The 21,543-nt window shown below is 40.9% G+C and overlaps 1 protein-coding gene across 1 annotated transcript in view; it reads right to left on the minus strand.

The window, feature by feature from the left end:
* Window positions 1-14,075: 14,075 nt before the first annotated feature.
* Window positions 14,076-21,543, minus strand: part of RETNLB (resistin like beta) — a 40,176-nt gene continuing 32,708 nt past the window's right edge. The window contains exons 6-8 of the mRNA XM_042954344.1: window positions 15,875-16,026; window positions 15,079-15,138; window positions 14,076-14,474 (exon numbers count right to left, since the gene is read on the minus strand). Of these exons, the coding sequence (XP_042810278.1) occupies window positions 14,347-14,474; window positions 15,079-15,138; window positions 15,875-16,001 (315 nt within the window). The 5' untranslated portion in view covers window positions 16,002-16,026 and the 3' untranslated portion in view covers window positions 14,076-14,346. The remainder of the gene's footprint in view (window positions 14,475-15,078; window positions 15,139-15,874; window positions 16,027-21,543) is intronic.

Below are 21,543 nucleotides of genomic sequence, written 5' to 3' on the forward strand. Positions count from 1 at the left end.
ATTCCTCTTTGCATCCCTGAAGCCTAGAAATTTGCTCAGAACAAAGTTCAATAAAGGCTTTTGGAATAATGAGGGGGCTGGGCTTATGGGGTTTCTATCTTGGTTCCCAGAGCATAAGTCTCTTGAGTTGAATTGAGAACACTTGGGATCCAGGAGATGTGGCTGGGGGCATCCTCCATGATCACAAACTGGGGTGTGCAAGAAGTTCTATATTTCTTTATGTTCTCTAAGTCAACTTAATTTTGACTCATAGCCCTCATTCTTCCAGGCTTGTAGGAAATTCAACTTCACTCTTTATTGGGGCTATCCACTTTATAATGGAGTAAACATCTGAAGCCAACAAATGGAGAAATCCCCTTTGATCATCAATCATTTACCAGAGACCAGAGCTGTCCCAAATCTATGGTCCCATTGGGGACACCAATTCTGCTGTTTCATGTTCAGGGTACAAAGCTCTCTAGATGCTAGTCTCCTTGATAAATGTGGGGTCTTTATTTTTTGAGGTGTTTTCACCTCATTCAGGTGGAATGAGGAAGGGGAAGTAAGGACAGTCCTACTACTAGGAACGACCTTAGGCCTCTTTCCAATTGTTAGACCAGGGAAGTGTATTCTCCTTGTCCTTAGTATGAGAAAATGTCCTTCTCTTCCTGCCCACTCAATAACACCTTGACTGGCTCACATTGGAAGAGCCATGGGTTCTTTAGTGGGTGCTGGAAGATTCATGTACTTGGCACTGCATACTTCTGTCTAGCCAAAGGCCTTGAAGCAAGGATTAACAAAACCTGTCCAACAGCTTGAAATGAGGGAGAAAGGGAAAACATGGAGAAAATAAAAAGAAGTAATTATTTTAGTTCTTAATTACCATTTCTTAGAGCAAGGAAAGACATAGAGGCAGAAAAATGCAGAGACCATATGTATTACCTGGGCACCAGGCAGAGGGAATTGGGATTGAGAAGACATAAAATGAGGGTTAGTTAGGGTTTCCTGATTGGAGTTGAGATTTATTTAAGCATCACAAGAGCAATGTCTTAGCTGTCTTATTCTAGAGTAGGTGGCAGCAACAAGCAGTGGTCCAGTCTAATGGCACATTGGTAGTGCAGATCGTTTCCCATAGGACATTGAGGAGAAATAGCCATAGCCATAAGTAAAACCAATGATGAGGTTATACTGCATGGAGTATGGGGCAGAGACAATAGACCTTTTAAATTTGGGAAGAGAGGAATTCTTAACTGCCTACCCTACCTCAAGTCCTGCTAACCCCTTTTCACTTGTGGCTATCCTATCTCTACCTTTGGGAGTTCAAAAAGTATAATGTAAGGGGCACCTGGGTGGCTCAGTCATTTAAGTATCTGACTTTGGCTCAAGTCATGATCTCACAGTTCTTGGGTTTGAGCCCCGTGTCAGGCTCTGTCCTGAGAGCTCAGAGCCTGGAACCTGTGTTGGATTCTGTGTCTCCCTCCCTCTCTGATGCTCCCCTGCTTGTGTGCTCTCTCTTGCTCTCTCTCAAAATAAATAAACATTAAAAATTTTTTTAAAAAAGTATCATGTAAGAAGGGGGCAAGAAGCCAGAGGACAGAGAGATAGACTTTCAGATAAACAGGTGGCAAAATATCTTTGAAAAAAAGAGACAAAACAGACATTAATAGACAGAAGGAGAAGAAAAGGACAGAAACTAGAGATCTATCTACATCACGCTCCATGGAAACAAGGATAACATAAGGGGATTTGGGGATAGTGACTCAGACTCACTGGTCTGGTGCAATGAGATGGTGGGAGGGGAAACAGGTGCTTGGGATTTGGGGTAGTAGCCTGAGCTGGAGGCAGGGGAGTCTTTAAGACAATTTTTCAGAGACCTCACCTACTTCAGTCCCTACAAGAGGTCACTGTGTCCAAGGTTATTCTAGAGACATCTGGGTCATGAATTCCATGAAGAGTGAGAACAATCCATGCTAGACTTGCTGGTGTCTGGGATCTGGGCATGGATTTGTGGTAGAGTCTAGGGAGCTGAATATGGGTGGGAGATCCCAGGTCACTTACTATGGGAATCATTTACTGTACTATACTCTCACCCACAGCCATTCCTGAGATGTTCTGGGCCCCTTCTAGGGCCACCAGCTCAAGGAAGATGAAAATGAGTACTCGAAGAAAGAGTTTCATCTTTTATATCCTGGAATAGAACAGGAAATGAAGAGTAAAAAATAAGAAGATGCCTTAGGATTGGGGATATGGATACTCCTGAAAAAATAGGGACTGAAAAGCCTTGCAGCCAGGTTATAGCAGGTTGAGGTCTCAGGAGACAGCTGGAAGAAGAAAAAAACAGTGGGAAAAAAGTACAATGTCACTGACCAGGCATTGGTAAAGAGGTACAGCATTTGGGCTGGCCTGTTAGAGGGATCCTCATTCTGATGTGATGGTTGGTGGAAGCCACTTCTGAATAGCCAAAAGATGAACATTGGCTCTAAAGTTCCCCTTCAGGCAGAGCAGTTCCCTTTTCTCCCAAGCTCATTCCTAATGTTTTCAGAAATTCCTACTCAAGCCAGCCCTGTCTTTCGACACAGCTTGCACAACCCCCTCAAGACTCTTCTATAATTCAGGGCAGGAACAACTTGTCCATTGGTCTCCCTATGGTCTGAGTTATCAAGCTAAGCTAATGCTCCAGGTTGAGTAAGGTCATCTTCTGGGATCACTACCTTGGATATCATTTGACTTGCATATATGCCATGGGCAGCTCACTGTTCTCTGCTTTGACACAAATGTGAATCTATGTGGAGCCTAAATTGCTAGGCAGAGTCTATTGTTTAGCCTGTTCAAATTTTACTTACATAGGAGCTTGGCATATCTAACTATGAAGCACAGAGCATCCCTTGTCTCAAGCATAAGTATATGATTACAGTTCGTTTTGGTTGTCTTTCATATCTTTCCTTCAAGTCTGTAATACTCCAACTATCTCTAGCTTATAATTTTGCTTATTTTTCATTTCACAGTAGTCAACGGAAAGTGATCCCTTGGTCAGTCTGCAGGAAAACCTCAACTATGATACAGCTATACAATTATTTCAACAAGGCTTGAAGACAAAGACCTGTAGCATCACAAAGAATTAAACCATATGATAAAGCATTTATAACAAAACATGAAGCAAAAAGCATCCATCTAAGACAGTGTACTACAAGACTTTTTACCAAGGCTTCCCTCAAGCCCAGTGCTTTTTGTTCACTGACATGCTTTGTTATTGTCAGATGGTTCTAATTACGTCCTATGGTCATTTTGGCTGCTCCCATCTAAACCATGGTCTGGTCACTGAACTCAGAATTACCCAAGGGATGGAGACTTAATGTTCAGTTTCATAGTGGTAATGTTTTCATCGGCCTCAGACATTTTTAGGTATGAGGTGAATCCCAAACAGACAAATTTTTGCACCAGAGCCCATTTTTATCTGAAAGGCTAGCTATGGTTATGATTTACAACCAGGTGGTGGTTTCAGAGGCTCAATATCTGGGAGCTTATTACTTATTACTGCTCAATTACCTCATATACAATCATTATTCCAAAGCAATTAGGCTAGAAGCCAGTCAAAAATTTACCTGTCACAACAAGTTCATAATAGACAAAGAGACCTAAACACTATTATTTTACCTAAACATCCTTATTGATGGGGTTGGTAATATTTTATTCTCTGTGGCACTTATTACTCCCATGCACAAAAGGAACATTATATTAATGCTTTTATACCCTTAAAGATAAGCATTCAGGCCATCAGATGGCAGGTGCTTTCTTAAATTTTGTTTCAGTTTTTTAATTGTCATGGCAACTTAGCCAGTCTAATTTCTGATTAGTCACCATTTTAAGACATTAGGTCAATACCCAATAAGTATTGACATTTCCAAACTCAAGAATATGCTTTAAACATACTTGAGCCCGGGTGACCTTTCAAGCTCATATGTTCAGGTGTGCTTTCCTTTGCTGTGTCCAGAAGATGGTACAACCCCAGCTCTATACTTCAATCATCCCTCTGTGCAAGAGGGCTAATGGGTATGGTGAAGAGTGATATAGGATATGTCAGTGGATATGCTAGGTGCAATATACATTGGGCCCTGATAAACATTTTTAGGTCTGGGTAATGGTTCATTGTCATTCTAATCAGGCCCAATCCACCATACACTCTGACAGTCTGCATTTATCTGAGTCAAGAATACTTGGCATTTTGGGGGACTCAAATCATAAATTTATTTAGAAGGCACTCGAAACCATAGTCCAGCCCTTGGTGCTCATCAGCCTACTTTTGGGGGTCAATGAAGAGAAACAACGCAGGGTGAAACTTTCCAACTCTGTTGGTTACAGACTGTTCTGTCATCATATGGCCATCTTCCAGTTGTTCCCTTTAAACATAAGTTGATGGGTTTTTAAGTGATCACAGAGATCTACCCTACCAAAGAACCAGACTTACTGGAGGCTGGGGTATAGGAGGTCTCTCCAAATTCCTGTAAAGGTAAGGGCAAGATCCTTGTGAAAAGATCCCATCCACCTTAAATGTGCTCTAATGCCTATGGTGTTTTAGATTATAAAAAGGGAGAGGATTTGGTCAGACTTTTGCCCCCCACATATTACCTAACTCATGGCTAAAGAGCTGTGCTATTTGCTATTCAGCTGAAGAGCTGAAGAGCTGGATTCCCCCATGAGGTTCCTATTCAACTCATTATCTTTTAAGGTGCAGTTTATTTCTTCCTCCATCCTGGGAATTTGTGTAAGTACATGCCTTGCTGCTACCAGCAAGACTCCAGCCTTGATCAGGAAGAATTATTTGGGAGATATTTGGCAGAAATATCCAGGCATAGCCTGACTCACAGTTGCTTGCATTATTCGTAACAATGGGGAAATTTCAAGCCTTTGATTCACTGATATTCTTTAAGAGGATCACTTTGAATTATTTGTCAGGCTATTCACAGATCTCCATTTATTTAGGATCAGTTGCCGCAGATTTATTTTGTTCCTTTGAGGTGATGTTTCTGAGTCTTCATGTTCTTTGTAGTTTTGTGTTGGTGCCTGTGCATTGGAAGAAACAGCCACCTCTCCCAGTTTTTATGGACTGGTTTTGACAGGTTCAGAAGACCTTCACCAATCAGCGCTGATAGAGATTCTGCGTGTTTCTCAAACCTTTTCTATGGATATGTCTTCTCTGGACTTATGCATGTAAATTCCTAATTTTAGGGATTTATTGGTTTCTTTTCAGGAGCCCATAATTTCTTGCTCCTTCTGGTGTCCATTCCTCTTTCTTTTTTCCTATAGAGAAATCTCAAGTTCTTGTGGTTTATTTTTTTTCCTCAAGCTTGTGGCACTGTGCTGGGCACAGCAAGCCATCCTTCTCTTTTCCTTTGTTCTTAGCTGCTGGTTTCATCAGTGCTCTGGGTGAGGTGAGACAGAAACCAGCCCTTTGGGCGGCATGCTGAAAGTCCAAGACATTGGATGCACACTTCTCTCCCTGGCCTGCAGGGAGAAATTGCAGGCTAAGGCCATCTCTCTTGATGCTGAGGCTGTGCTGGCTTGGGAGAGGGGCTGATGTGCAAAAAGTGAAGTTGCTCTTATGTGTTTCAATGCAGGTATTAAAGGTTCCATGCTCATCTGGAGTACTGCAACTTCTTAACTGGATTTTAGACTTCTCACAAAGATATTGTGGTGTGTATATCATTCTCAAACTGGTGTCTCTGTGGAGAAATGAGGGCTGAAACTTCCTGTTCCACCGTCCTCCTGACCACTCCTTACATTTAAAATTTTATAGGGACTGTGTTCCTACCGTATAAGACCACCCCCTCTCACTGGGGACGAAAAAGCAAAGACAATCAACTCTTTATATACCTTTTTTTTAAATTTAGTTACATAGATTAGCTCTAGTAGGATGTTCAGGGCCAAGATACATGTTTGTATAAGCATCTTGAAAATTTGGTGTTTTATTCTTTAGTTTGTCTAACTATGACATTAATATAGTTGAATATATTTATACTCTGTCCAGATAAGGAAGTAGCTTATTCTTAAGTAGTCTGACTGATATCCCTCCCAGCATGAGAAAGAAAGAAGATGGCTACCTGACTTAAGTGTCCATTCTGGACTTCTCCCTCTGTCCACCTAAAATGAAATTTTGATGCCTGATATTTCACAGATACTTTGCTTCCTTCTGAAGCAGACAAATTGAAAACAGACTGCCTATAGATGTTAGCAGATGTAGGGGGACCTGGGTAGCCCAGTCAGTTGAACATCCAACTCTTGATTTTGGCTCAGGTCATGATCCCAGGGTTGTGGGATTGAACCCCACCTTGGGCTCTGCGCTGACAGCATGGAGCCTCCTTGGGATTCTTTCTCCTTCTCTTTCTGCCCCTCCCCCATTTGCAGACTGGTGGGCATGTGCCCTCTCCCTCTCTCTCTCAAAATAAATAAATAAACATTAAAAAACTTCTATTTTGAAACAGTTTGGACTTACAGAAAAGTTACAAAAATAATAAAGTTCTCCTACACCCTTCACTCAGGTTCCTCAAATGTTAACATCTTGTATAATCAGAATTATGAAAACTAAGAAATAAACATTGATATAATACTATTAAATAAACTACAGATTATTTTTCCTCAGATTTTTCCAGTTTTGTTTGTTTGTTTATTTGTTGTTGTTGTTAATATCCTGTTTTTCTCAGGATCCAGTCTAGAATCCCATACTATATTTGTCATGCCACCTTAGTATCCTTCAGTTTGTGACAATTCCTCAGCCCTTTTTTACTTTGACATTGCTAAGACTACAGGCCAATTCTTTTGATCACCATCCCTCAATTTGGGGTTTTCTGATGCTTTCTCATGATTAGACGGAGGTTATGCATTTTTGGCAAGAATACCACAGAAGTAATGTACACGTCACTATATCTTGTCAGGGTGTACTGGTGATGTTCACTTTAATCACTGAGTTAAGGTGATGTCTTCCAGGTTTATCTGCTGTACAGTCATGATTTTTCCCTTGGTAACTAATAGTATTTGAGGGGAAATACTTTGAGACTACAGAAACAGTCCAGCTTCTTCTTATGGCTGTACCTGCCTCAGGTAAACAACAGCTTAAATTCCATTTCTCCCTCAGAAGATGTTGCTCCTCGGATTTGGGCTAGTTTTTCTGTTCTGCCCTCCAGTGGGTTCCAAAAAAAGTCATGAACTTGCCATTTGTCCACTTTTTGTCTTATTGTAGGTGTGAGAGTGATGTTCATTCTAGTTCTGTATAAGTCAAAACCAGAATGCTATATCCTTTCTTCTTTTTATAAGAAAAAGATTAGCCTCTAGGGTGTAATTTTCAACTTATACAAGAGTTTAGGAGAGCCATTGCTTATTTAGAAAAAAAGTAAAAGAGATTTAAATACTTTCTGACTGCTATATGCTTTTATCATGAGAAACGGTGTAAAGTGGAAAGAGTACTGGATTGGGAAATCAAAGATCTGACTGCTGGTGTTTGCTGTCCCACTAACATTCTCTTTGACCTTGATCAAACCCCTCACCCTTCAATTATCACCTGAAAAAAGATACAGGATGGACTGGATGGTGGCTGGGAGGCTTCCTGGGTACACAGTTTTCCATGATAATAGCTCACGTGCTTCTGATAGCTCCAAGGTAGTACCACTTAATGAGTGTTTTCTACGTGCCAATCACTGTGCTAGGTATTTAGCACAGGAACCTCATTTAATCATTAAGACAACCCTATGAGGAAGGTAATATTTTCTCCATTTTACAGAAAAGGGAACTCAGATTCCTAGAGTAGGTTTTGAAAAAAAGACGAGATGTGAAGGTCCATCTGTCTAATTAAAGCCAATGCTCTGTACACAGTATGTGCTTCCTATCTCTGAAATAAAACACTAAAATAGAGTAGTCAGTCTAGGATCTTGTTTGTACTTCATTCAAATTCAAGAGCATGCAATGATATATAAGGACAGATATGAAACTCCTATACTGTGTAAAATTCTATCCTAAGCACTCGGAAAGATGGATATGACATGGTATTTGCTGTGCATAAAACTCAAAATATAGTAGGAGAAATGAGATATAATACACAAAGAGATAGTCAACAATTATAGGAGGCAATCCACAAGTGCAAAATGAAGGTGTAGACAGATATTGGAAACAAGAGGAAGTCGTGGTCATTGTGGGCTGAGGTTGGTCATAAACAGCTTCAGTAGGGATGAGGTTTTTGCTCCTGGCCTTCAAGGGCAGGTAGGCTTTCTATAGACTGGGGTTGGGTTTGGGGGGATGGAAAAGTGGGCTGTGGCAGTGGGGTGGTAGTTGGGGTAGAGGAAATGGATTATACAAAGGTATAGAGGAAAAAGAAGTACAGAGAGTGGATTAGGGCTACCAGGAATAGACACATTTGAGTAGAATGAAGGTCCTCAGAGGATCAGCAGCAGCAAATAAGGTTGGAAGAGTAGACAGGAGTTGCTTGTGGGGGACACTGGAGCAAAGCTGAGGATGGTAAGCTTGGTACACAGGCAATGGAATGGGTGGGGGGCAGTGAAATTTTTTTGAGTGATTTGAAAAGAGATGATTTCAGGAGAGAACATTGTGCAGATGGGCACAGTGGGTTGCAGCAGGTAGGGCAGGATTAGAAAGAGCAGAGGCTAATATGGAGGTCCATGTTGGGACACAGCCTGGCGTAGGGGAGAGGCAGCTTCAGAATCACACAGAACAGGATTAGAGTCTCTCAACTCTGACTTCCCAGCTGTGTTACTTTGGGCAGATTTCTCAGTGCCCTCAGCCTCAGTTGCTACTGTAAAATGTAGATAATACTTTTACCACAGAAATGTTTATTGACCCACTCAAAACATTTGCTGAGACCCCCATGTGTCAGATAAGGAATAGAGAGGTATCAGGGATCATCCCAACATATTTGGCCTGAGTAATGAGTACAGTGCATCTGCCATTCTTGTTGACATTTAAACGATATACTTTGTGTAAAACTCCTGTCATAGTGCTTTGTAAATAGTGGCATGTCAGTATGTGCTAACTCTCCTCAAAAATCTAAGGGCCTGGGCTTAGTTTGTGGCAATGCAATATAAATGAAGCCATCAGCATGAGCTTTCATCAACAGAGAGAGCAGTCAGGGCTAAAATATATGATTATCTAGAATATGTAAGTTCTATGAAGGTTCTAAATGCCTTGTACTCCCTTAGGTATAAAAGGGTGGAGGAGGGACAGATTTATTACTGGTAATTATATCTGTCAGAATTGTAACAGGAGATAGATGCACACCCAAGCTGAGTAACTGAGGAGAATCCAATGAAATGTCAGGAGAAGGAACAGATCATGAAACCAGGAGAGAGAACAACATAGAAATTAACCCCCTGACAGTAACTCTGGCTTTGGTAAAACACAATGACCCAGTGTGGAAGGAACCTAGCTATACATTCTTTTCCCCAATGGAAACTAAAACCAAAAACATTAGCTACCATCCAGGGCTCTCCATAAAACTTAACGAGGAGAAAAAAGGAAGACAAGAAACAATTAACTAATGTAAAACATAACTTCTAATTTCTCTGCCTCTGTAGCTAGGTCACAGGCTGTGGTTGACAGCTACAGCGTCTTTCCTCCACTACCCATTCCATGGTCTCTGCCCTCTCACAGAACCTCAGCAGGGGCTAATAACGCCAAAGACACAAACACAGAGAGAGGAAGGGACTATCTTTACTATTGGTAAAGCAGGGATGTTACAGGTAAAGGGGACTTGAGAAGTCATGGCTTGAAGGAAAGGAGGTGGAGGTTTCCTGGTGGGGGTCATGGTTTTATGGTCTTCATGGTCCCCAGACTCAGATCTCACCTCCTTCACTTAGATGAGGAGGCAGCAATGGGCAGTGTACACCCTACAGGATTGCACTGCTGGAGCAGACATCCCAGGAGCCACAGGCTTGGGCACAGGAGCAAGCCTTCCCCAATTATCTTTTGCCTCCTCCCTTTGGGTGGGGCAGAAACATCATGGGGTTAGATTGGAAGGGGGAAATGGAAGACACAGAAGAGGAAGGAGGTGATATGGCAGGGTACTGGATGAAAGAAAAGATTGGAGTGGGGCAGTTAAAGAAGACGGAAAGAAGTGGAAAGAAATCATCCCTTGGCAGGGATGGATGAAAATGATGGATATAGGCGTTATGATCCAACCCAGTGACATTATAATCCTGAGTTTGGAGATAATCTGCTGGTACAGTAATGTGTTGGCAGCCTGAGTGCAGGTATGAGAAAGGGCATGGGATGAGCAAGCACTCCCATCTTCATATAATTACTTACATGAGAGGCAGGAGGACAGGTTTTTTCATTAGTGATGCTGCTACAAAAGAGCTATTTCATGCAGTCTGGGGGTTTACATTATGTAGGAGAGACAAAGAGCTAGGACAGGATGCACACTGGCTAGCCCCCTGCCCCCAATCCCACATCACCCTTCTGTTTATGCAAAGGAGTCAGTGTATCCAGGATTGAGCCACTTAATAGTTGTGTACTGCTGGATAAATTACAGAGCTTGTCTAAGCCTCCGTTTTCTCTTCTGTATAATGGAAATAGCACTATTACCTCATAAAGTTGTAGTGAGCAGTTAATAAAATAATAACAGAATGCCTAACAGTGCCTAGCACATGCTAAGTGCTAAAGAATGTTAGATGTAGGCTTCATCACTGAGTCACTAGCAGCTCTAAGAACCCATTAGGCATGGAGAAGGTAGGGAGTTTGGGGATGAATCTTCCAGTTAGAAGTTGCCATCTGGAGATGGGCTAGGAAATGGAGTAGAGTCAAATAGCAGGATTGAGAATTTGGGATATAACTGCCCCCACCCCCATTGCTACCTCCATTATAAGTCAGCCAGCTCGCCCAGAGCTGCTCTTACCTTTTCATATGCTGAAGCATCAGCAGCACTGAGAACACCTGAGCTCATGAGTTGGAAGGCGGGATGAGGAGCAGGTGAGCAGAAGGCTTCATCCTGACGGAAGACAGCATCCTGCCATGAGAAAAAATTGGAGAGAAGATGAAAAAAATTTGGGGGTCTAGAGGGGAGAGGTGGGAAAGGACTGTAGGGAAGCAGCTGGACTAGGGAGAGGCAGAGATGTCAGGGAAGAGAGCTATACATCAGGCTCACACAGCCAGGTTTAAGGAAGGGCTGCCAAGGTTGGGAGGGCAAGAATGTTTTTCAACATGGCAGCATGTGATGAGGGTATTCCCTCCCCTCCACCAACAAACAGAGGCAGTAAAGGCAGCTGGAAAGGGTCAAGCTTTCAGGAAGAAGCTGAAAAAATCTCCATTGTGTCCGGAGAACAACCAGCTGCCTTTTCTCTGATTCTCTGCTGGGGAAGTCTTTCCATCTTTCTCTTTTCCCTACCCCACTCTTTTTGGCAGTCCCACAAGCCTGGCCACTGGCTTGTCAGGAATTGCCAAGTTTGTTGACATCTCTCATTATAGACCTTTTGTTCATTCCTTCAACAGGAAGAGACAGAAAGATGTGATCTTAGGACTCTAGTTGTCATCTACTCAGACACTATTACATTATCCTTGACTAATTCCATCCGTGGGACACTAACAAAAATCCCAACTGGTAGAAGCTTAGAATTGGAATGGAACCTCCATGAATGCAGTAATTTTTGCCTATTTTAGCCACCACTGAATCCCACTGCCAATCACACAGCAGAACTCAATAAATTCTCATAAAAATGAATGAATACAAACGTTGATTATTTACTTATGAAGAAATGAGATTCTACACTTTGTTCAGATTCTCTGTTCTGGCAGCTTCAGACTATTTCCCTCTTTCTTCTTTACCATCCTTGTGGTTTCTCCTCAAAGATCACAAGATGGTTGACTAACTTCATGGTCACAGCTCCAGATCTCACCTCACACCCAAATCCAAAGCAACAAAATTGTCATGGACACTTTTGAGTCTCTGTTTTTCATCTAGGAAGCAAACTCTTTTTCAAAAGACCCAAGAAGAGTTCTTTTCTGTCTTCTTGGACGGATATGGGTCACATTCCCCAACTCCACCCCATGCAAAGGTGTCTAGGAAAGAGAATACTTGGCCAAGAGGAGAAGTTTCATTATTGACTTAAATAATAATTTATCCTTCAGGACTGGGAACATTACCATTCTGAATGAAACCAGGATGATGTTCACACAGATGAAGGGGAAATTGGCCACTCAGTGGGCAACCATATCAGCCAGTACAACAAAATCCACTTCTGCTTCTACTGTTGCTAACCTCTCTGACTTCCACCTTCATTCTCTGACTTTTTCTTTAGAAGACATACCCTCTGATATTTCTTCTACAGGCACCTTGAGCATGAGACCCAGGGGCCAATGAAACAATGTCTGTCCCTCAGTGACCAATGCTGAGGTACAGGAAGCTGGATAGAAAGCAAGAAAGGGAGCTGACTCAAACTTGATAGTAGGCTAATTTGTTTGTCCATTGCAACTCCTCCATGGGCCAGGTTCTGTTCTAAGCAATGTGGATTCAATGATATCCAAGTTAGACAAAATGTCATCTTTCATGGATTACATGTTTCAAGGGGGAAGATAATATACTAACAGATGAACACATATTTTTAAGCCAGGACTAGAAAGCATTAAAAAAAAATAAAGGACAGGGGTGCCTGGGTGGCTCAGTTGGTTAAGCTTCTGACTTCGGCTCAGGTCATGATCTCACGGGATGTGAGTTCAAGCCCCATGTCAGGCTCTGTGCTGACAGCTCGGAGCCTGGAGCCTGCTTTGGATTCTGTATCTCCCTCTCTCTCTGACCCTCCCCCATTCATGCTCTGTCTCTCTCTGTCTCAAAAATAAATAAACATTAAAAAATATTTAAAAAACAACAACAAAAAATAAAGGACAAGATATAGAGCATTCTGGAAAGCTTCTCTGAAATAGATTGACCTTGTGTGTGAAGAACCATGTAACTATGGCAAAGGAGGGACATGAAGTGGAAAGGCCTAAGGAGGGAGGGTGACCATTGCTTATAGGAACACCAAGAACTCAGATGTGGCCAGGGTGAAGGATCCAAAATGAAGTTGGAAATATAGCCAATGGCTAGATGCAGATAATGTTGGCCATGATAAACATTTGGGATTTTATTTTCTGTGTAATGAGAAGTCACTAGAATGTGTAATTTGGGCAAAAATTTGACATAATTTTCATTTATATTTTAAAAGACTCATTCTACTTGCCATAAGTAGGGGCATTAAGTTATTATTACACTGATTAATAGCACACAATTGAACAAACATTTATAACAAATTTTGAAAAGTAACAAACACCAATGGTATATTTTAGAAATGTATTTCTTAAATGAGAGAAATGGAGCTGATTTTTCTTTCAGTAATTTATTTATCCATGAATAAATAATCCTAGAGAGATGAAATTTAGAGCCAATATATTTCTTTTTCTTTTCATATTTATAAGCTTTGAGATAATTTCTTCATAATTAAGTATGTAGGAAGGGAAAATTTTTATTGTAGTAATATCATTCAATTTTTTTGAATTCTTTTGAGTTACTTGTTAAAAGTCATACTGAAGTTTATTATTAAAATTATTTTCGGTGGTCTACCAATCGATAACTGGATGATACCCTCTTTCAATATTGTGTCAAACACTGAAAGTCCTGCAACTTGTGAAAGGACTTGTTACCCAGTCACTGGATCACTCAACATTGGTGCCAGTATTTTGGACCATTCCATTCTGCAGATATTTATATCCCAGGATGATGAATTATGGTAAGGTTCAATGGCAGATAAATGCTGTATTTTTGTTTTGTTATGGGGGAGAAAGACAATGGCAAATTCATCACTTTGATCAAAATAGATCTCTGACACATAAGTTTAGGAAACAGTATATACACAAGCCAGAAATCTAGAAATTTATTCTTTTAAAACCATTCTTATCTGCCTCCACCTTGGAAAATCTGCCTGCACTTAGTTTGGAACCCACACTCTTTTATTCAGTGAGCCTCATAGGAGCATGCATGTTATTTACTTTCTCTGTGCCAAGCAAAATGTCTGGCATAATCATTGTCCTTTTGTTAAACAATGAGGGAACTAGGAGGCTGGAATATTAATCTCAAATTTCCCCAGTCTCCCCATATTTTTACTAATCCTTGCTGAGATGGAGTAATTGGGACGCTGGAGAAATTTTCTGGCTAGAGGAATTCTAAGCCCAGGGCAGTAATATCAAAAATACAAACACAGAGAGATGCAAAGAGTTGTCTTTACTACCCAAGAAGCAGGCTGTAACAAATGAAAGGGACAGTTTGAGTCAGGTTTCCTGTTTGATGTGTAGTTTCATTACTGTGATGGTCACACAGTTGGGTTCTCATCCTCCTCCCCCTCAGGTCAGGTGGCAGCAGCGGGAAGTGGTCCAGTCTATAGTGCTGCACTGGCATTGGCATGTGGTTTCTCCCTGGATATCCCAGGAACCACAGCCATAGCCACAAGCACAGCTGGTGACAACCATTCCTATATGGACACATGAGACACAGATGTCAGAACCCTTGGATTTTGAGAGGAGGGAGGTGTACACCTACCATTTTTCATATCTGTGCAGCCCAGGGGTAGATCTAAGTTTTGTGGGACTGCAAACTAATTTGATTTTGAGAGCCCTCTTTAAGGAAAAAAATTAAAAAATCACTAAAACAAACTTAGGTATATGGCCATGGAAGAGGCCTGTGAAAATGAGGGGCCTGGGCATTTCTTTCCTTAGATTCATGATATATTTACCTCTATGCTGGCCCTACTCACCAGACAAGGGAATAGATTGGGAAAGGGAGATGAAGGACAGGGGGAATGGTAGGTAACAGATCATAACAGGACAAGGAGGGGAGGGAGCGCTGATATGTGAGCTCATGAAAGGGAGGTGGGAAGGGGAGAGACATAAACCCAAGAGCCCTCAGTAGCATCATTAAGGGAAATAAGAATGGGTAAGAGATCACTGGGAACCAGAGGTTACAACTCACCTCCAGGTTAATACAATCATGAGGCAAGGAAAGGTATAGGTGCTGGGGGATGGATGGGGTGGGCACAGGGCATCTTACTCACCATTCCTTCTCATGAAGTTACTTACCTGCAGGGCAGGAAGACAGTCTGCCTGAGTTAAAGATACTGGTACATGAAATCTTCTTTGCTGGGGCAGGATTTATTTATTTTTTTAATTTTTTTTAATGTTTATTTATTTTTGAGACAGAGAGAGACAGAGCATGAACGGGAGAGGGTCAGAGAGAGGGAGAAACAGAATCTGAAACAGGCTCCAGGCTCTGAGTGGTCAGCACACAGCCTGACGCGGGGCTCGAACTCATGGACCCCGAGATCATGACCTGAGCCTCAGTCGGACGCTTAACCGACTGAGCCACCCAGGCGCCCCTACTGGGGTAGGATTTAATTCTGAACAGGAGAGAAGAAGGGGTACTGCCCATGATAGCTGTCTCCGATAGTCCCCTTCCAAATCTCCTTTTACCTCAGAAGTGTCACTGTGTCCATAATCATGCTACTCACTAGGTTTTAAAGTTCAGTTTTCTCATTTATAAAATGAAAGTAATAGTTGTACTTATTTCATAAAGTGAAAATTGAGGTTATCTATGTAAATTTTTGCACTATACCTCGTTTGTAATGAGTGTCCATAAATTATAATTATATTCTTCCTCATTACCATCATCATCAAGCTCATTATCATCAGAGAAACCTCAAATTTTAGCTAGCAGTCCAAAATGATATGGGAGTAGAAAAAGCCATGGGCAGGAAGATTAAGCTTGAGTGGACTTAATAGAAGCTAGGATCTAGGGATGGGACCAAGAAGAAGTTAGGTTTAGGAATAGGTGGCATGATCAGGGGTTCTCTCCCACTCTCTGCCCTCAGTCAGTTACCTAAGCCAGTGAGAGCTTCCTTTATTTTTGTATCCATGATGGAGTCCAAAGAACACTGAGCATACCTTGGGATCATCAGCTGGAGAAGGAGGATGAGAATGAGAAGGAAGTAAGACGTAAGCTTCATCCTGTAGAACAGCAATGTCCTGGGGCTGGGAGGAAAGATAGAAAGCTGAGATCTCTGAGCTCCAGTATGGTCGAGAAGGAAGGGAACACGTGAACAGTCTCAAGAGAGAACAGATAGGAGAAAATCAGTGCCAGTATGGAAGACTCTGGATCTCTCCAAGCTGTTTGAAGAACCAGGGAGGGTGGCTGCAGAGCAAATTAACTCACAGATGAGTTCAGAAGAGGTCTACAAAGACTGGCCAGGAAAGGATGTTTTATACCTTATGGTAACTGACTTAGGCACCCCTCAACACATAAGAAAGCACAGACAAACAAACACACTCCCCAGTACACTTTCAAAGAACTGCTTGCTTGAGTGTGACACACAACTGTGATAAACATCAGTGCATCCATGATAAGCAACAGCTGCCTTTGTTCTGGTTCTCTGCCAAGGGGAGTCCTGTTTACTTGTTTTTGTCCTTCCTTCCTTCCTTCCTTCCTTCCTTCCTTCCTTCCTTCCTGTGAAAGCAACTTTCTGCTATTGTACTAAATTGGGTGGCACTTCTGCCCTGAAAACCTAATCTTGTTTACCTAATCTTGGATGTTTTCATCCTGAGATTTCCTATTCCTATACCTTTGTCCTATACTGAGGGCCTTTGCCCTGTTTACCTAATCTTGTTTACCTAATCTTGGACGCATTCATCCTGTGGCTTTCTATTTCTTTATGCCTTGTTAACCCATTGGTGCAAGCTCAGGGAATTCCTAAGCTTATTCCCCACAGGAAGGGAGGTCGGGGTAAAACCATTCTCTTTGGGAGGCTTTGCCTTTCTGTTTTAGAAGCAAATTTTCCCCTAGAAACTCAAGCAGATTTCCCCTTGTATTTCATTGTTCAGTTCTGGGTCATATGACCTCCTTTTACATCATTAGTGGCTGAGAAATTAAGTAGATCTCTACAATCCCTTATTTTAGACCATTGGACCTATATATGATACAGTCTCCACAGTGGAGCACATGGTCACCAGGATTGAATCCCATGATTCAAAAGCTAGATGAAGTAGCAGAGAATGGCTGTTGGATGACCACTATTGGAGGCTGTCAGGTGGGAAAGCCTGGATCTACTTCTGCTGTGACCAGCCTCACTGTCCCTTTTCCTAAAGATGCCCCCTGAGGAACAGCTACTTCTACATATCTCTCTCAGGAAACTTTGAGGATGGGGCTCAATGGTGCCAGCAAAAAGGCAAGGATGCTTCCTTAATTCACTGATAAGAGTTGAGGAAATAAAGGAATAATACAGAACACAAAAGAGCACAGGCTTGGATTTGGTATAAAAGTTGGGTAGATTAGTTCATTTGTTAATTCAACAACTATAGAGCTTCTCTATACTAATTCTAGTTCTGGTGACTCAGCAGTGGGCAATGCAGGCAAGGTTTTTGCCCTCTTGAGACTACACTCTAAGGTGTAAGATAACTCTACAATATGTCAGATATTGAAAAATTCCCTGAAGGAAAGAAATGAAGGCAAGGCAGTTGGATGTGCTTCTGTGTTGTATATAATGCAATGTGTTCAGGGAAGACACCTCAGAAAAGATGACTTATAAGCAATGAGCTGCAGACGTGTGGGGTAAGCCATAGAAAAAGCTGGGACAAATGTTTTGGGCTAAGGGCCAGCAAGTATAAAGAGCCTAAGGCAGGGGGGTGGGTGGTTGGTGTGTTGAAGGAATACAACAAAAGCAGTGTGTCTGAAGAGAGCAAAGTGAGTAAAGGCAAGAGAAGTGAGAAAAGTGGTCAAAAACACAACTGGCGCCAGGCTGGTTATAGAGCACTTATCAACCAACATAAGGGCTCTGGGTTTATTGCAAATTTGATGAGAAATTACTGGAGCATTTTGCTTAGGGATGATATGACTTATTTATATAAGATCACTTATATTTTATAAATCTTACTAAGGCCACTGCTGTGGAAGAAAATAGGTAAGCAAGGAAACCAAATAGCAAGCTCTTGTAGAGTTCCAGATCTCAGATGGCAGTAAAGGAAGGAGTGAGAGCTGGGTAGACTTTGGTTATATATAGCAGGTGGAGCCTCTTAAGGTTTACTGATGCACTGGGTGTGGGGCAAAGGAGGAATAGAGTAGTGAAAGGTCAAGGTTATGTTCTGAATGACTTGTTGAAGAGTGATGCCATTTACTAAAATGGGGACCCCTGGAGAAAGCATGGATAATGGCAAGAACATTAAATCATATTTGATCATGGTCAATTTAATATGCCTATTAGACATCCAGGTGGAGCGGTGGCATGGGAGTTGGGTATATACTTCTGGGGTCTGGGGGAAAGGTGAGAGTTGAAGATATAAATTTGAGACTTATCAATCCACAGATGAAAATAATAGCATAGACAATTTAAGAAGAGAAGTGAAAACTTTTTTAAAGGAGCCAGGTAAAGAAAGTGATAGACTGGGAAGTAGATGACCAGAAGAACATGGATTAAAGATGAGTTGAACTGCATTGACTACTGGGTTTGTTAAGAATGGCAAGGAAAGAAAAGAGAACAGGATCACAAGAGAATGTGATTGGTTTACAGTGAGCCTGGGCAACAGAGACAGTGACCGTGCCCTTTGGGCAACACTTGTAGTTAGTGGCAAGCCTAGCATATTTGACACCTGGAGGGGATCACTCTAACACTCCTCTTCTCTACATAACAAAATTATTTCTAGTAACAACTATGTAATGATCAGTAATAATCATTATTTCTTGATTCATTCTTTGGTTTTAAAACCAACAAAAACTATGAAAAAGACCAAATGTCAATTTTAAAGCTACTGTTTATATTCAGCATAGTATTTTTGTGCACTATCAGACAAAAAATATTATACCACTCAGTTTGTATTCACTTTTTAAATTAAAAAAAATTTTAATGTTTATTATTTTTGAGAGAGAGAGAGAGAGAGAGAGGGAAAGGGAATGAGCAGGGAAGGGGCAGAAAGAGCCTTAATGCATGCCCTCAAACTCACAAATCATGAGATCAGGACCTGTTGGACACTCAGCTGACTAAGCCACCCAGGTGCCCTGAATTTAAAATTTTAAATGCAATTAAACCCCATATAATCATATAGAGTGACCAAATAGATGTAATTTAAATCTGCTAATTTTTCTTTTTTTTTTTTTTTTTTAATTTTTTTTTAACGTGTATTTATTTTTGAGACAGAGAGAGACAGAGCATGAACGGGGGAGGGTCAGAGAGAGGGAGACACAGAATCTGAAACAGGCTCCAGGCTCTGAGCTGTCAGCACATAGCCCGACGGGGGGCTCAAATTCACGGACCGCGAGATCATGACCTGAGCAGAAGTCGGACGCTTAACCGACTGAGCCACCCAGGCGTCCCATAAATCTGCTAATTTTTCTTTACAATCACTGGGCTATCATTGCTTACTTAAATTATACTGTTTAACTGCAGGAATACAGAGCAAGATAGGAGTTTTAAATACAAAGGCAAATTTGAATGTTTCTGAAGTGTTATGAACTTATTTTAAAAATTGAAATGAAGACATATAACAAACCCCTAGGTTAGTAGAAGGAAGAACAAAGATGAGAATAGAAATAAATGAAATAGAGACAAAAAAAATTTAAAAAAATGATTGATGAAATTAAGAGCTAATTTTTTGAAAAAATAAACAATATTGATAAGCTTGACACATCAGAGAGAGAGAGAGAGAGAGAGAGAGAGAGAGAGAGAGAAGACCTAAATAAATATAATTAGAAATGAAAGAGGAGAATAAATTAATAAGAAGTAAATAATAGAGCTTCTCTTTTTATTAAGTTTTTCTCATTCTTTAACATTTTCTGTTTTTAGTGATTTATAATAAACTTACTTGGACATGTTTACAGTTTATAAATTGCATTTGAATGTATGTTTAACTTTTAAAAACTCACGGTGCATCTGAATAAAATAGTAGGAGACCAGAAAAACCAATAACCACAGGAAGTCTGCAGGTCTCTCAAACACAAGTTTCTAGCTCTATTTTTGGCTAGAGTTGGTTCTCTGATGAGGCATGGAAGTGTTGCTATTTCATCTTATGGATTCATATACTTTAGACAGTACATGAAAAACCATTCAGGTTGATTTTAGATGTAAAAACTGAAATGTGGATAAAAATCGAGAGGCTGACTCTGGAAAACAGTATGGAGGTTCCTCAAAAAGTTAGAAATAGAACTACCCTATGATCCAGCAATTGCATTACTAGATATTCACCCCAAGAATACAAATACACTAATTCAGAGGGATATATGCACCCCAATATTTATAGCAGCATTATCCACAATAGCCAAATTACAGAGTCCACCCAAGCATCCATAGACAGATGAATAGATAAAGAATATATATTATCCAGCCATAAAAAAAAAATGAAATCTTGCCATTTGCAACAACATGGATGGAGCTGGGGAGCATAATACTAAGTGAAATAAATCAATCAGAGAAAGACAAATACCATATGATTTCACTTATATGTGGAATTTAAGAAACAAAACAAATGAGCATAGGGAAAAATGAGAGGCAAAACAAGAAACAGACTCTTAACTATAGAGAACAAACTGATGGTCACCAGAGGCAAGGTTGTTGGGGGGATGGGTTAAATAGGTGATAGAGATTAAAGAGTGCATTGGTTGTGATGAGCACCGGATATTGTATGTGTTGAATCACTAAATTGTACACTTGAAATTAATATTTGACTGTATGTTAAGTAACTGGAGTTTAAATAAAAACTTTAAAAAATTGAGAGGCTGACCCACCCTGAATAGAGATTAGTGATGGGTTTGCTTGGAGATAGGGCAATACATCCCTCAAAAATTATCTTCGGAATCTGCTCACATGTTACATAGGTACCTGATTAGACTGTAGAGTTCTGCACCATCAAGCAGAGAAAAAAACTGGTTCTATAAAACTTGATGATTTAATTCTTTCAATTAGCTGTGAAAGCATAAAGTCTCTTCACTAATCAAGGTTCTAATCAGGTTCAAGTCAGTAATAAGAAAAAAATTTGCATTCCAGTGTCCAAAAAGAGTATCCCAGAGTGGCTTACTGAATTTATTTGTCCAAAGGACCAATAATTGGGCCATCCAGGTCCTTTGGATGCTGGAAATGTCTAATAGACAATAGCATGTTGTTGGCATTTGTTGTTAAGTTATTTGCGGTAATGCTAGGCTAACTGTTGGGTATGGACAACAGCAGAGGTGAGAAATACGAGGTGGAGATGACTGCAGAAAGGGACACTGGGGAGGAGATAATAAAAGAAGAGGATCTGGAGGAGAGAATAGAGAAGAGGTAATGAAAAGAAAGAAGGTAAGCATGGTGGAAATTAGAGGAGGCACAGACCTGGAAGTAGACAGAGTTTTGGTGAAGTTGTTTAAAGGTGACATAGGTCAAGGTCAAGTCTGCATTATTAGATTCACCCTGGGATCACCTGTCATGGAGCTATCCTAGTTTGCTCTCTTCTCCACTTGTTATTTTATTTCTCTGTCTCTGCATGCTAGCTAAAGAGAAGCAATAGAAGATTCCAGCGTTTTGATTCAGG

Source organism: Panthera leo, chromosome C2 (assembly GCF_018350215.1).
Source record: "Panthera leo isolate Ple1 chromosome C2, P.leo_Ple1_pat1.1, whole genome shotgun sequence".
NCBI lineage: Eukaryota > Metazoa > Chordata > Mammalia > Carnivora > Felidae > Panthera > Panthera leo.